General features: G+C 42.6%; 1 protein-coding gene and 1 pseudogene across 4 annotated transcripts in view; both read left to right on the plus strand.

Moving 5' to 3' along the window:
- Nucleotides 1-4,176: 4,176 nt before the first annotated feature.
- PCNX2 (pecanex 2) overlaps nucleotides 4,177-16,176 on the plus strand; it is a 307,465-nt gene continuing 295,465 nt past the window's right edge. The window contains exons 1-2 of one of the 3 annotated variants that reach the window (XM_030812670.1): nucleotides 4,177-4,721; nucleotides 5,544-6,182. In XM_030812670.1, coding sequence (XP_030668530.1) covers nucleotides 4,569-4,721; nucleotides 5,544-5,573 — 183 coding nt within the window. In that variant the 5' untranslated portion in view covers nucleotides 4,177-4,568 and the 3' untranslated portion in view covers nucleotides 5,574-6,182. Of the gene's footprint in view, nucleotides 5,024-5,543; nucleotides 6,183-16,176 lie in introns of those variants that run through there. The other 2 variants (XM_003267270.4, XM_030812668.1) reach the window with 2 other exon arrangements.
- LOC100584054 lies at nucleotides 9,998-11,152 on the plus strand (annotated as a pseudogene). Its single transcript, XR_004030070.1, has one exon. The product of XR_004030070.1 is annotated as a 40S ribosomal protein S7 pseudogene (transcript).

A 16,176-nucleotide genomic window follows, 5' to 3' on the forward strand; every position in this document is an offset into this window, starting at 1 on the left:
ATGGAGTATGCAAAGAAGTACAAGCAGTTTGGGTTTTCAGAGATGAGTTCAGAGATGAGTTTAAAGGGATTAGGTGAGGGCAGGGCTGTAGAGGGCACTTGGACTGTTGTCGTTGTTGTTTTCTGAATGTGATGGAAAGAATTTAAGAAGGAATAATCAGGTTAGATTTTTATTTTATATAGAGCACTCTGGCCTCCCTTGCACATGCTGTGATCTCTATTATAGGTAACTACATTTTCCAGGCTTCCCTGTACTATAACTTCCAGGTGGGTTTAGCCAATGGAAGAGACAGGCAGCTGACTGGAAGAGAGAAGAAACCAGAGTATTCATGTTTGCTCCTCCCTTCTGCATATTCCCGACTCAACCCCATTCCCTTTCTGTCATACCACTTGTGGCTGCTGCAGGTCCTCAAGGCTTCAGCTCTTTCCAGACTGCCCTGCCATGGATCTATCTCTTGCCACCAACCTCTGGCTTGTGGCTTCTAACAATACTACTTGTTCCCACTGTTCTTCCAGTCCTAGGAGTGATAAGTGCATATTCTGCTTTGTCTGATCCCTTGTTTGCTTTTTCAGCTTTCTCATTTCCTGTGTAAACTTATGTATGCTTTGAAACCTAGAGTTGCTCCTTTCTTCCCTTCATTGATATAGAAGGTTTAGTTGGAGATACAAGAATTAGGAAGCCACTTTGATAGTTCAAGGGAGAAATTCTGAGGATTTGATTTGAAGTCGTGGCAACAGGGATACAGCAAACATATGTAGTTAATTATCATTTGGAAATAAAATCGATAAGATGTGGTCACTGACTGGATATGGTAGTGAGAAAGGAGGATGAGAAGAGGAGGAATTTAGGTTTCCTCCTGGTTCTAAGTGACTCGGTGGATTGTGTTTTCATCAGCTGAGATCAAAATACAAAAGGCACAATGGGAGGAATCGCAGTAAGGGAGAAGCCAGTGAGTTCACATTTGAACGTGTTGAGGGCCTATGGGTAGAAGGGCACCCAACTGGATTTAAATCTGAAATTCAGGAAAAGATTAGGGCTGAAGATAAAGATTTTAGAGTCTCCAACATATGCATTATAGTGAAAGCTATAATGATGCCAGGAAAGCAGAGTAGTCAAGAAGAAGCATACTTAGTTTTTGTTTGTTTGTTTCTTTTTTTTTTTTTTTTTTTGAGATGGAGTCTCGCTCTGTCACCCAGGCTGGAGTGCAGTAGCATGATCCTGGCTCATTGCAACCTCCACCTCCTGGGTTCAAGCGATTCTTAGCCTCCCTAGTAGCTGGGACTACAGGTGCACACCACCACGCCCGGCTCATTTTTGTATTTTTAGTAGAGATGGGGTTTCATCATGTTGGCCAGGCTGGTCTCAAACTCCTGACCTCAGGTGATCCCCCTGCCTCGGCCTCCCAAAGTGCTGGGATTACAGGCATGAACCACCATGACTGGCCAGCATACTTAGTTTTTAATATTAAAAGTCAATCAGTCAAAACAAATACTTTCTTGACCATTGCACCTACATTTAGATCACGCACACCTACATTTAGATCATGCTCACCTCCATGCCAGGCTCCTCTAAGGAGCAGCTGACTTTGCCTCCTTCTACTTTTGCATTCACTACACATTCAATCTTTTGCAATACAACATAATTAGGCACTTGCCCACTTTATCATCTTCAATCCTCAAAATGGCTGAGGCTGTGTCACATTAGGTCACTCCTAATGGCTGTGTCCTAATAACAACCTTTGTACTTGGTCTCTTCTATGTCAATTGACACTGTTAATCACATTCTTCTTGAATTGTTCTTTCCCCAATATTTGATAATATCAGATTCACCTTATTTTCCTCCTTTCCTCCCTCTTTTGTCCTGCTTGTGTGTTTAATCCTTGTAATTCACAGCCCTCTTCGCTACATTCTTTTCTGGGACATTATCATCCCCTTTTATGGGACTATCTGCTGATCTCTCTCAAGTATAAATCCCTGTTTCAGAAACCTCTCCTAAGCTTCAGAAACATTCTCTCCCTGATGGCTTGCGAAGTCCCTAAGCAACTCAAATTCAGTGTAGTAATCTTTCACTGCTAACCTTCCTATATCTTATAAATGGATTAGTTTTACAATATAGTCATCTCAACCCAAAATGGAAAATCATTACATTCCTTATCCCTTTATCTCCACATTGAATTGCTCTCTAAGCCTTAGGATCATATATGATCCCTCAACATTTTGTCCCTTCCTGCTGGTTCAGGTGTTCAGCATTTGCCCCTGTACTATCGATCATGTCACATGCATGCTTTAGCCTTCCACTTCTTGTCCATTGCCTAGGATAAGATCTGAAGAACTTTGTATGGCCCAGGAGACTGACATTTACTTATCTCATTAAGTTTCCTACTGTTCCATTTCTCCCATTCCCAGCCCTACCTTCCAGACGTGTTAGACTATCCTGACATTTTCTCCAAATTGCCATGCTCCTCTTTCCACATATACATGTGCCTGGAGAACTATTCACACTTACATGCCTTGAGAGCTAATATTTAGCTTTAAGACCCAGTTCCCTGGTGCTTATTGACACCACCCCTCCTGCACAGACTTGCATATGTCTTCGGCACTACACAGTGCCCCAGTGCTTCCATATATCTGGATATGTGTCCATTTCTACAATATAACAGGCAGCACATTTTATTGCAAGTCTTTGATTTTCCTGCCTCCTCTTATAGTTTGTTAACTCCTTCATGGTAGGGACTATATTTGACTTACATTTGCTTTCTTAATCTTCTGCAAAATGCCTGGCACCCAGAAGGTGTTGAGTAAATATTTGATGAATCAGGGCAAGTGAACAAGGTCACAACCTCCATGTAGGAACAGACCATTGCATGACCTTTCCTCCTGTACCCATGCACGTGTCAGCGCTCCTTTAGTGTGGAGTTGATTGGTTGATTAACCCATGAAACATTTATACAGCACCTGGTAGGTTACAAGCATTTTGAGCAGATATACAAAAAAGCCCATTTGTTTACAAGCTGTGTCTTTAAGAAAATAACTCTTCCAGTACAGAAAGCAGCCATATTCCATTTTGATGATTCATTCCTACTGATGAATGTAAAGTAGAAGGAAGAGTGGTTATAGGTGATGGCAGACACACCATAGTGCGGCTTTTGCTGTAACTCAGTGGCCTTTCATGTCCTGGGCCCTCTCCTCATGATGGGCCTGTCCTTATCTCGTTTCAGCCTGGGAAGGCTGGTGTGCCTTTACTGGGCCTGACTAGGGCAGCCACAAGCAAATGCTGCTGCAGACCAGAACATGGCCAGGACATAGGCAGGCACACAAGTCAGAGGAGTGTGATGTGTTGGGACAGACCAGGTAAGGATGATGCAGGGAAGGCATGTTGGGAATCACGGAGACCTCTAATCTTTGTCTCTCCCTAAGGCTCTAGCTCACACAGGGCTTCCTCTCCTCATCCGAAAGGAAGACAAGCTCCTTTTTATCTCTTCCCTTTCCAAAACCCACTCTCAAAAGAGAATCTGAACTGTATCCACTGTAAATGATAAAATATATAATAGCTTAAAGATTATTAATTTTTTGTCCAGTAGGTCTTCCTGTCTAAACAGCATAGAAAGATTTAGACTAATGTTCTAAATAGCCAGTTAAATACCTGGGATTATGTTCTAGGAAAGAGATAAAAAACTAAGGAGCCTAACTGAAGCTCCTGAAATTTTATCAGGAGGGTGGTTATCTCTTTCTCCACCAAGTTGGACAACAGTCATGGAGGACAGAAGATCAGTGGCAGAGGACCACGTAGAGCTTAGATTAATATAACGTCTGAGGTCAGCCCTTAATTAAGGAGAATGAAGTCGTGCAGGAAGTGCTCAGGAGAAGAAATTACTTTGAGTGCTGTGTGACAGGACCTTGTATGAGGTAAATACTTGGGTGCAAAAAAGGACAAGGACAAGGAACGTGTCCTGGTCTGTGCCTTCTGCATGAGAACACCCTTGCACGTCCCCTAATAGGAGGATCAGAGAGAAGGGGAAGGGAAGAGGGGAGAGGCAAAAAAAAAAAGAAAAAAAGAGCGAGAAAGAAAGAAACACAGAGAGAGAGAGAAAGGAAGGAAGGCAGGAAGGAAGAAAAAGAGAGAGAGAAAGGGAGGGAGGAGGAAGGAAAAAGAGAGAGAGAAAGAAAGAGAGAAAAAGAGAAAGAGAAAGAAAAGGCTGGAGGCACAAACAGAAATCCTTCTGGCCCCTAGCGAAGGCTAAGGAGGGACTGGGCGGGCGCTGGGAGGAGCCTCGGAAGCATCCTCTGAGCAGCCGCCTCTGAGCACGATGGGAAAATCCTTCCTCCCTCGGACATGGCGCTTACCTGCCCGGCGGCAGCAGCCGGCTCCGGCGCCGCGGTTCGCGGGTCCGGGCGGAAGAGCAGCTCCAGCTTCAGCCGTGGGGTGGAAGGAGGCGGCGGGGGCGACGGCGGCGGCGACGGCGGGGGCGCGGCCCGCGGGCCCGGGTGTTAGATCTGAGGGAGCCCGGGGATCCGGCCGGGGCGCGCAGGGTGCAACGGGGCGCTCACCAGCCCCGGGGCGCAGCCGGCATGGTGTCCCAGGTGCTGCAGCTGCTCCGGCAGGGCGTGTGGGCCGCGCTCACCGGGGGCTGGTACCACGACCCGGAGCAGAGCAAGTTCACCAACAGCTGCCACCTCTACCTGTGGCTGTTCCTCCTGCTGCTGCCCCTGGCCCTGCACCTGGTGAGTGGGGAGGGTCCGGTCCCGGGGAGCTGTGGGGATGGAGGGAAGAAGGGGAAAGGAACCACAGACGTGCCATCAGCCTCAAGGGGTTTCAGGTTCGTAGAGAGTCTTAAGAGACGGAAGGGGAAGAGCTTCAGAAATTTGGGACAGACAACATGCAGGGAAAGGGGGCTGTGAGGATTCACTGGAAAAGAAAAGAAGTAGACAGGACTGCGGGGGCTCGGGGACTCATTAAGAATTGATGCCGGATGTTAGGATGAGTCACTCTCCTTGTGGCAGGGAGCGTGCCGCCTGTTTTGTAGGTGGGTAACTCTAGGCCTTAGAGCTGGGTAGCTTGAGATAATGTTTGGTGTGAAATACTGTAGATTGTAGCCAAGAGGCAAAACGAAATGTAAAAAGCAGACTCATTTCAGTTATTGGCCCCCTTTTCCCCCTCTCACCTTCTTTCTTGTTTTGCTTTGAGAAGGCAGTTCAGTTATCAATTACTCACATTGTAATTTCTACACCACTATGTATAGAAATCTGTGGGAAGATATAATAATGGATAAATCTAATGTACTTTATGCTAAACAAAGTATTACAACATTTAGATGGGGCTTGACATTTTAGTGGGGTTATGGTAAGTGAGTGCTTGCTGAAAAACTACATAGATGGCCTTAGGTAAATTATACGTAATTAAAACAATGGTTTACCTTCTTTGAAAAGCTGTACAGGTAAGGTGTTCCATGTCTTATTAAACTTTACGTGCCAAGAATCTAATTTTGGTATGTCGGTTGGAGGACTTTATTCCCAACACATTATTTGATCATGTTTTTTTTACAGCAAAAATCGTCAATGAGTTTGCATGACTGATGGATTCCGAGTTTGACATTTGTGATTGGGTTCCTCTTTACTCTTTTTCCGGCAGTGTATCCAAAGGGTCAGAACTCTGGGTGTGAAGTCATGATGCCTGGGTTAAATTTTGAGTCTACTGGTTACCAGTTCTGTGACCTTGGGGAAGTTATTTACCATATCTCATTTTTCATTTTCTTATCTGTAAAATGAGAAAAAGTAATAGTACCAGATTTACAGATTGTTTTAGGGATTAAATGAGATAGTACATATAAAGCCACAGGTCTGGCTTGACCTGAGGTTGGACTCAGGCCTGGGTTTACAATTCTGTTCTGCTACTTACTAGCTGTTTGGTCTGATACTGAACTTTTCTAAAACTTAGCATTCATATCATTAAAATGGATGTGATCATCATAATCACCACTTCACAGAAAAATTAACCAAAATTGTATATAAAAAGCATTAAATACAGAAACTGCTTGGAAACCCTGCAATAAATGCAAGTTTATTTCTTCTTTCTGCTTTTGTGCACCATTTTTCTTAATCCATTTTTCCTTAGCCTATGGGCCCCAGTGTTTTCCCTTTTCCTAGAGGGACAGCATAGCAAAGTCATGAGGAACACAGCCCTCACCAGGGTGAAATCCTGGTTCTGTTGTTTACTAGACCTAGTATGAGCTTGAACAAGCTTCGCCTTCCTTGTTTGTAAAGCAGGGATAATTATAGTACCTCCCTTATAGGGTGAATATGAGAACTGAGTGAATTAATAGATGAAAGTACTTCTTAGTACCTGTCACACAGAGAGTGCTCAGTAAGAGATAGCCCTTTTTTTCCTTCCCCATCTTCTAAAATCTCTCCATCCTTATTTTTTCTGATTTAGCTAGAATTAATTTCTCTTCTCCCTTGCCCTCATACCATTCTGTATTTACTATTAGTTTTACAGCATTCTGTAGTTAGACTATTAGCATTAATAGTACTTTTCGAATTCTGTCTGGTACTTAGTTGTTGGAACATGTATTTCACTTCTACGTCTAGATCATAAGCTTTTTTGAGGGCATGGATTTTTATGTTGTTTATTCATCTTGGTTTTTCCTTGTACATAGCAGAGTGCTCTGCATTTGGTAACACTGATCTCATATATAATTAACTTGTGTGTCTCTTTCTTTTCCAACTAGCATTAAATAGTCTACCTCACTATACTTTTTGAATATTTCCTAATAATAAAAGCAATATATATTCCACCTATAATCCCACTCCTCAGAAACAACCACATTCGCATTTAATGTTGTGTTCCTGCAAATGTTTTTTTCTATGCATACGGGCTCATTTTTATAAAACTCTACTTAAGATTTGATGTCTATGTATGGTCAGAACCCTTAATTTCTACCTAACTATGCTTTATTGAGTAGCTTGATTTAGATCTTTTGTTGTGAGTAGGAAATTGTCCTTCATTAATTTGCTTTTTGATGATATTTAAATGTAATTTTCAGCTAAATCTCAAAATTTTAGAAAGTAAAATCTGAGACCTTAAATAATTTTACTTTTATATCAGACTTTAAAAAATAAAACAGATGTGCCCAAATTTTTATATCTCTATGCCAGCATGCCTTTAACTATTATAGAATAATTGTATGTGGGTACAGTTACTATTATGCTACTTTTTAATATATAGCCTGCCTTATTAAAAACATGACAGGTTATTTTTTTCTTGCTTTGGTCTTCTGGTTTCTGAAAGTGCCCTTGAAATAAAAGGCACTCTTCCCCAAATGGAGGCTTTGTTCTTCAGATCTTGGTGCTTAAATATATTCCTCTGCACTTCAGTGTTGCCTGTGATTGTTAATGTCTTTTTCAATTTGTTCATTTACAGTCATTTGTTCCAAGAAGATACCTGACTGCTTACTGACAGCAGGGGCTTAGTCAAAGTTCTGTGAACTTTTCTGTTTTTTTTTTTTCTACAATTTTAGTTTAAACATGTTTAAGAAAGTTTTGGTTGGGTGCTGTGGCTCATGCCTGTAATCCCAGCACTTTGGGAGGCCAAATTGGGTGGATCCCTTGAGATTAGGAGCACAAGACCAGCTTGGCTAACATAGTGAAACCCTGTCTTTACTAAAAATACAAAAAATTAGCTGAGCATGGTGGTGCATGCCTGCAATCCCAGTGACTCAGGAGGCTGAGGCAGGAGAATCACTTGAATCCTGGAGGCAGAGATTGCAGTGAGCCAAGATCACACCCCTGCACTCCAGCCTGGGTGACAGAGCAAGACTCCATATTTTTAATATAACAGATACTTTGAGTATTTTAAATATTTTTATTATTAATTATTGAGGCAAATTTATTTCTAATCCCTAGAATGTACTTAGATCTGGGTGATAATGTGGAAAATAGTGATTAATTAGCATTTATAAACTATGTATATATTTGTGAGAAATGTTTGGAAATGTACAACTGAAAACAGTAAGTCAATTTGGATAACTTGGAAAGAGTGTTCAGAGCAGAGTTTTCTTTACAGCAGGGGCATAAGGGCATGATTCTGGCCTTGTGTAAGTTCTGAGAGCACTAGCCTCATGCCAAATACACAGTTCCCATTCAACCTCCTTTTCTTTTGGACAAACTGAAAGATGTTTAGTCTTGAGAGATATGTAAATTGTCACTTATTACATGTGTTTTGTCTTTATTCTTTTGAGATGATAATTGATGGAGATTCAGAGCAGAATTTTCTTTACAGCAGGGGCATATGGGCATGATTCTGGCCTGTGTAAGTTCTGAGAGCACTAGCCTCATGTCAAAAGACACAGTTCCCATTCTTCCTCTTTTTTTTTTTTTTTTTGAGACAGAGTTTTGCTGTTGTTGCCCAGGCTGGAGTGCAATGGCGCAATCTCGGCTCACCGCAACCTCCACCTCCCGGGTGCAAGCGATTCTCCTGCCTCAGCCTCCCGAGTAGCTGGGATTACAGGCATGCGCCACCACCCTGGCTAATTTTGTATTTTTCGTAGAGATGGGGTTTCTCCATGTTGGTCAAGCTGGTCTTGAACTCCCGACATCAGGTGATCCACCCACCTCAGCCTCCCAAAGTGCTGGGATTACAGGCGTGAGCCACCATGCCCGGCTCGTTCTTCCTTTTGTCAGTTGTGTGGCCTGGTGCAAGTCACCTTACTTCTCCAGACTTCAGTTTAATCATCTGTAAAATGGGGACAACACTTTCATTTTATAGGTTTAGCAACTGCGGTCCAGGGAGAGTCAGCTACTTGCCCACAGTCATCTAGATAGTCAGTGGTAAAATTCAGCATTTAGCTGAGGTCCTGTAGCATCCAAGTCCTTGGCCCTTCCAGGACATTATGCTGCCTGACATAGTACATATAAGAGCACTTTGAAGGCTGTGAAACAATGGAGCCACCTACAGTGGCATTATGATTATGCCAGTGGCATTGTGGTCACCTCCACTGGAGAGGAAGAGTGGAGTGGTGGGAAGAATGGGTTGGAACTTTCACATCCTTCAAGACCCCATGCAGGGCAACATTAGACTTGATTTTCCAAGCCTGACATATATGTTTGGATGGGCAGCCCTTTCCGTGCTTGTGGACAGAAAGCCTGTCTTTTGTTCTATGGCTGGAGCTTTCTGTTGCCTTTCCTTTAACTTTAGCCAGACTTATTCTGTTTCCAGTTCTGCTTTTTGAAATTTAATCTTAGAGACTTTCTTTGATAAGAGCTACATCATTTCTAATTGCTATAATTATAATTAATAGGATTATCTGTCAAGCACTAGCATAGCACTAGGCAAATAGTAAGCACCCAACACATTGTAATTGTTATTACAGCTAATTGGTGACATTTCTATGAGAGTCTGCAGCCATTTCCCATTCTGGTATGTCATTATTTTTTCTTAGATCTTGATTCCTCTTTTTTCAATCAATGTTTTCCCAAGATTTTACTGTAAAAAGTTTAAAACATACAACAAAGCTGAAATAATTTTACTGTGTGCAGCCATATACATAGCACTTTGATTTTACCCCATGAACATTTTACTACTATACTTGCTTTATCACCTGTCTATCCATTTGTCCATCCTTCTAGCGATCCCTTATTCTACTTTATTTTCTTGATGCATTTCAAAGTAAACTGCACACATCAGTCTATTTCTTCCTAAATACTTCACCTTGCATAATAAATTACAGTTTGATAGAAATTTAAATATACTACATTTTAAAGAAATTTGCCATGGAGCTCTGGTTGTGGGCCCCATGCTCTAGGCATCTTGGATTATTCTACTCCTTCACACCCCTAACCCCCTAACAAGGCTTCCTGAGGCCTAAGAAATGAAGGTCCAATTGGATGTTGAGATTTGAGAGTAGAATTTAAGGTTTTGCATTTCTTTGACCACCCTTCCTTCCTCCTTTACTTCTTTCCCCCCGCCCCCCAGGCTTCACCTAGACTTCCTCTCCTACTTTTAACATATAAGATGACTTTGTGTAAATTATGGAAAGGTAGCCTCTTCAAAGAGGCTGCCTTTCCTGGCCCATTTAATCCTGTCAGCAGGAGACCTTTGTGCAGGATGCAACCTGCACAGCCTCGCATAGGAGGCTTGGCCCATTCCACTTGATTGTTGTTATTCTCTTGAACTGCTTGGCATGTTGCCGTTCCCAAAAGGTTACCTCTGTTCTAGTCAGTCCTAGCATTTATATCCAATTTCCTCAAAAGAAAGGCCTTCTCAGTTAATGAATCACATAGTCCATGCTTTCTTTCCTTTGACTCCCAGAACCTTGATATTTGGTCCTTCCACTTCTGGGGGCCTTATTTATTCTTGCATCGAGATGCCTGATCCTTTGCACTGTCTCCATAATTTACCTGAATGTCTGGCTTCCTGCCTCCTGCCCTCACTTGCCTGAAGCAGAGTTGTATTTGAGGCGAAGAGCCTGCAGCGTGGAGTTGCTTAAAAGGCATCCTTCCGCTCTTCCTAAGCCGGCGCTCGGCAAGTTCTCCCAGGAGAAGGCCATGTTCAGTTCGAGCGCCAAGATCTTGATGGCGAGAAGCCGGACGAGTTCGAGTTCCGCATCTCCCAGGCTCTTCTGGAGCTGCAGATGAACTCGGACCTCAAGGCTCAGCTCAGGGAGCTGAATATTATGGCAGCCAAGGAAATTGAGGTTGGTGGTGGTCAGAAAGCTATCATAATCTTTGTTCTCGTTCCTCAACTGAAATCTTTCCAGAAAATCCAAGTTCAGCTAGTACGCGAATTGGAGAAAAAGTTCAGTGGGAAGCATGTTGTCTTTATCACTCAGAGGAGAATTCTGCCTAAGCCAACTCGAAAAAGCTGTACAAAAAATAAGCAAAAGCGTCCCAGGAGTCGTACTCTGACAGCTGTGCACGATGCCATCCTTGAGGACTTGGTCTTCCCAAGCAAAATTGTGGGCAAGAGAATCCGCGTGAAACTAGATGGCAGCTGGCTCATGAAGGTTCATTTGGACAAAGCACAGCAGAACAATGTGGAACACAAGGTTGAAACTTTTTCTGGTGTCTAGAAGAAGCTCATGGGCAAGGATGTTAATTTTGAATTCCCAGAGTTTCAATTGTAAACAAAAATGACTAAATAAAAAATATATATTCACAGTTAAAAAAAAAAAAAAGGCATCTTTCCTGGGTCCGGGTCCTGGGCCTCCAAAAGAACTACAGACTCAGTCCCTCCAGATTTGGGCTGAATGCCATCCCATGCAGTTGTTTCTCAATTTTTGCTTCTCCAGATGGCTCTGTGGACGGCGTGTGCAGAGGGCTTGCCTGTGTGGAGGGCTCTGTGTGGAGGGCTCTTCATTTGTTGCTGGGGCAGCAATCTTTTCGAATTGATAATTCTTTTCTTGAGTCAGTTGCTCTCTTTCTGCACAACTCCTCCCATTTATCCTCATCGTCTGCCATTAGACACATGCATGTCTGCGGGCAGGATTTATGTCCTCAGGTTGTGTTTCTGTGTTTGTTTTTTCTTTCCATTCTGGTATTACAAGTTCATAACAAATTTTCTAGTAGTTAAACTTATGTCTCCTGCCCCACTCCCAGCTTTCTCAGGGCTTCTTGAGATTTCCCCCCATTAGTGACTGGTTGTATTTTGAATGGTTCACTCCTCAGATACATGGTATTTTTCCCAAGGGTAATGTCTAATACTTTAATACCCTATTATTTTTGTTTTAATTGAACAATCTAATTCACTTGGTGTTACTTCTTTTGTATAGAAGCTAATACTTACTAGGTGGTTGTTATTTTCTGGCTTTAATCATTTGGTCTCCTAAATGGTAAATTTTAAACATTAAGTATCTTATTGCTATATCGTCTTCTCTAAATCTCCTTCCTATGCCCTCTGCAAGAAGAAAATGGACTCACTTTTAATGGTATTCAGATTTTTCCACATTTTTTGTCTGGTGCATTTTCTTCCTTTAGCATTTACAATTGCATTATGTTACTATTATTGGAATAGGTAAGAATCACAGCCAACGCTTCTGAGCGCATATGAGGCAGACACTTTTGTAAGAGCTTTGCAAGAAAGAAATCATCTCACCTTCATAGTGCCCCAGTGAGGCACCATCATTATTCCCATTTTACAGTCAATGAAACTAACAAAGAGAGGTAGGTTAACATGCTTATGAATACATGGCTAGTCATGGCCTGACTAGGATTAAAGCCCAAGCATTGGAGTTCTTACCCGCTCAGCCATATCACTTCTAACAGGTCATTTTACAATGTGGGCGTATTAGTCCATTTTCATACTGCTGTGAAGAAATACCCAAGACTGGGTAGTTTATAAAGGAAAGAGGTTTAATGGTCTCACAGATGCACATGGTTAGGGAGGCCTCACAGTCATGGCACAAGGCAAATGAGCAAAGTCACGTCTTACATGGTGGTAGACAAGAGAGCTTGTGCAGGAGAGCTCCCCTTTATAAAACCATCAGATCTCATGAAACTTATACACTATCATGAGAACAGAATAGGAAAGACCTGCCTCATGGCTCAATTACCTCCCACTGGGTCCCTCCCATGACCTGTGGGAATTATGGGAGCTACAGTTTAAGATGAGATCTGGGTGGGGACACAGCCAAACCATACCAATGGGTATATATTCCTTGCACATTGGCATGAAGACATACAAACACTAAAAATGTACAAAAGGACATATAATAAAAATATAACTTCCCTCTTACACTTATTTCTAGTTTCCCACTTGAGATGGAACCACTATACACAGCCTCTTGTGTTTTCTTGCAGTGGTGTTTTATACACATGTGAGTGGAAGTTTGAATGTAAGGGGTCCTGAGTGTAATCATAAAGCAACTTTATTTGTCTTCCACTGTTCCTTTCAATTTGCCTTGGACAGGAGTTTTCTTCCCATATCCCAGATAAAAATATGAGTAAGCCCCATGACTTCAGATCACAGCTTATACAAATTTTATGATGGCTTTTAGCAACAAAATACAGACTTGATTTAGATCGCAGAATGTGCAGTTCCATGGCATAATCAAAGCTACCATCATCCAGTCATTTCCAGGTAGGAAGGGACATGAGGATGGCACAGTCTTTCTTGCTCTCCTCCTCTCTCATGCGTTGACTGATGTTTCTGATGTCCTTGGCTTTGGAGAGCAGGAAGATTCTTTGTTGACTGTCACGGTGGTAAGCTGGCCTTGGGCTTTCAGAGCATGGCACGTGTTCCTAGTTGATTCTCTGGAGAGCTGCCTTTCCACACCCTCAGAGACCCCGTTCTCCTTGCCAGCCTTGTCTCTCTGGCACTTGTCTTGATGAGGGCTGCTGTGTCTTTGCCCTGTCTGGTTGCTTACTCTGTCCACCTCCAGCTTTCTTCTGCTCCAGTTTCCTCTGCTCCATAGCCCATTCAGACATGATCTAAAGCAGATCTGTACAGATTCTCGCATACATAGTCCATGTCAATGTTCACATATTCTTTTCCCCACCACACTCTAGGAGGGCAGGCCAAGCTCATACCTCCACCAGAGCAGCTAGCCAGCCAGTCTCTGATCTTTCACCTTTTCTAGGAGAGAATCAGACAGCAGTCCACTGTGCCTTCTACCCCCACCCAAATGGTAGGGGACTCATATTAGGTGCCTTCTACCCCCACCCAAATGGTAGGGGACTCATAAGTTTCTAAGTGGTCCCACTGAAGCCCTTCTCTCCTGATTGAGGAAAAGGATGGGACACAGGACTAGCTGCACACCAGCAGGCCTTTCCAAAAATCTTCATATACCCTTTTTTTCTAAATTCTATTACATCATTTTGAGTAAGGAATTTAGGATCATGTAACTCATCCTCATAATCTATCTAGAAATGTCTGTTGTTTGTCCCAGAAATTTGCATTGGAATCTCTTATCTATCCTACCTTGGTTCCTTGGTCAACACTTCCGTTAAAAATGTTATACAAATGTGTAATCATTTATGCCTACATAGCCCTGTTGTCCCTCTTGACAGAACATCTTGGAGATCATGACACAAAGAGCCTCCTCATTATTTATGTCTGCATAGTATTCCACTATTTCTATAAAGGGCAACTTATTTGACTAGTCACTATTGAAGAATATTTAGGTTTTCAGATGATTTTTAACCTAATGCCATTAGTTGTATATGGATCAGTCAAGATGTGCTAGCTTATGCTAAAGTAATAACCAACCTAAACATGTGTTTGGATTTACCAAGTTTTGTTTGTTTGTTTGTTTGTTTGTTTGTTTGTTTGAGATGGAGTCTCTCTCTGTTGCCCAGGCTGGAGTGCAGTGGCATGATCTCGGGTCACTGCAACCTCTGCCTCCCAGGTTCAAGCAATTCTCCTACCTCAGCCCCCAGAGTAGCTGGGATTACAGGCATGCACCACCACGCCCAGCTAATTTTTTGTATTTTTAGTAGAGACAGGGTTTTACCATATTGTCCAGGCTGGTCTCGAACTCCTGACCTTGTGATCTGCCCACCTCGGCCTCCCAAAGTGCTGGGATAACAGTGCTGAGCCACTGAGCCTGGTCATCAAGTTTATTTTTAATTTTTAATTTTATTATTATTTCTTTTTAGAGATAGGGCTCATTGTCACTCAGGCTGGAGAACAGTGGCATAATTGTAACTCACTGCAACCTCAAACACTTGGGCTCATATGATCCTCCCACCTCAGCCTCCTGAGTAGCTGGGACTTCAGGCGTGCACCACCACATCTGGCTAATTTCTTATTTTTTGTAGAGATGGGGTCTTGCTCTGCTACACAGGCTGGTGTCAAACTTCTGGCCTCAAGCAATCCTCCCACTTTGGCCTCCCGAAGTGTTGGGATTACAGGCGTGAACCACTGCACCCGGCCCTATTTTTTATTTATGCTACATGTCCAACATGGTCCACTGGGATGTCAGGGGTATGGTTAGCAGGGGATCCTGCTCATTATAGGTAGTTAGGAACATGGGCTGTTTGAGTCTTCATTTTGGGTTGACTGGGAGCATTACTTGCTATCATCCGCCCTGTGACCCTGGATGATCATACCAGTCACTATGGTTGAGGGACACTGTGTGGGTGTCATGCTCTGGCTCTGGAGGCTCCTGCCTGGAAATGGCAAATACCTCTTGCCTTCAGACTGCTTTGTCAGGGAATGTTGCATGACCACACCTCACTTCAAAGGGGAAGGAGAGTGCAATTCTACCCTGTGCCTGGACATGTTTGTTGGAGAGCACTTATGTCTATGGCAACAGACTGAGTGCCAGATGTTCTGCTGGATATTGTGGAGACAGCAGGAGAACAAGGTGGACTGATGTCTTCTCCCATGCAGTTAACAGATAAACAGGCATGAATAACAGTGATAACTGTTACTGTAGGGGAAATACAGGTGCTGTACAGTAAAGATGGGAGATGGAATCTTGGCATGAGTACTTAAGGAAGGCTTCCCAGAGGAGGAAGTAACTTCTAATCTGAAGTCTGATGAATGAGTAGGAGTTAGCCAAGCAAAGATGAGTAGAGGAGGAACAGCATTTCAAGCAAGGGGAACAGCATGTATTAAAGCTGTAAGGTGTGTGAGAGTCTGGCTAGTTTTGCTGTAGCCTTTAAGAATATATGGGAGACATCCAGACACATGACCCCTAAAAACTTCAACAGGTGTCTCTTAAGGAAAAGAACATTTTCCCACGTAATTATCACACCCAGAAAAGTTATTGATATGATGGTATGGTCTAATATATCTTTCCTATCCAAATTTCCAGTTATGCCAGCCAGTAATGCCTTAGAGAGCTGGGGTTTTTGGTTTTGCTTTTCTATATTCAAGATTCAAACAAGGATCAAATGTGGCTTTTAGTTGCCACCTCTCTTGATTGTTCTTATTCTAAAATTCTCTAAGCCTCTGTGTCAGTGTTGTGTCCTTGTCATGCATCATATCAGAGGGACAGAATTCTCCCACCTCTCCCCAACCCGCATCATTGGTTAAGGTAGTGTCAGCCAGATGTCCCTATTGTAAAATTACCAATTTTCCCCTTTGTGTTTAGTGAGTAATCTGTGGAGTGAAACCTGGAGACTGTATATATTGTATTTCCAAAAGTCTTTCACCCAATAGTTATAGCATAAATTGATGACTCTAGACTAAAATAATTATTACAATGGTGGTTGCAAAAATGGTAACTTTCTAATTTTCTTC

Source organism: Nomascus leucogenys, chromosome 5, assembly GCF_006542625.1.
Source record: "Nomascus leucogenys isolate Asia chromosome 5, Asia_NLE_v1, whole genome shotgun sequence".
In the NCBI taxonomy this organism is placed as follows: domain Eukaryota; kingdom Metazoa; phylum Chordata; class Mammalia; order Primates; family Hylobatidae; genus Nomascus; species Nomascus leucogenys.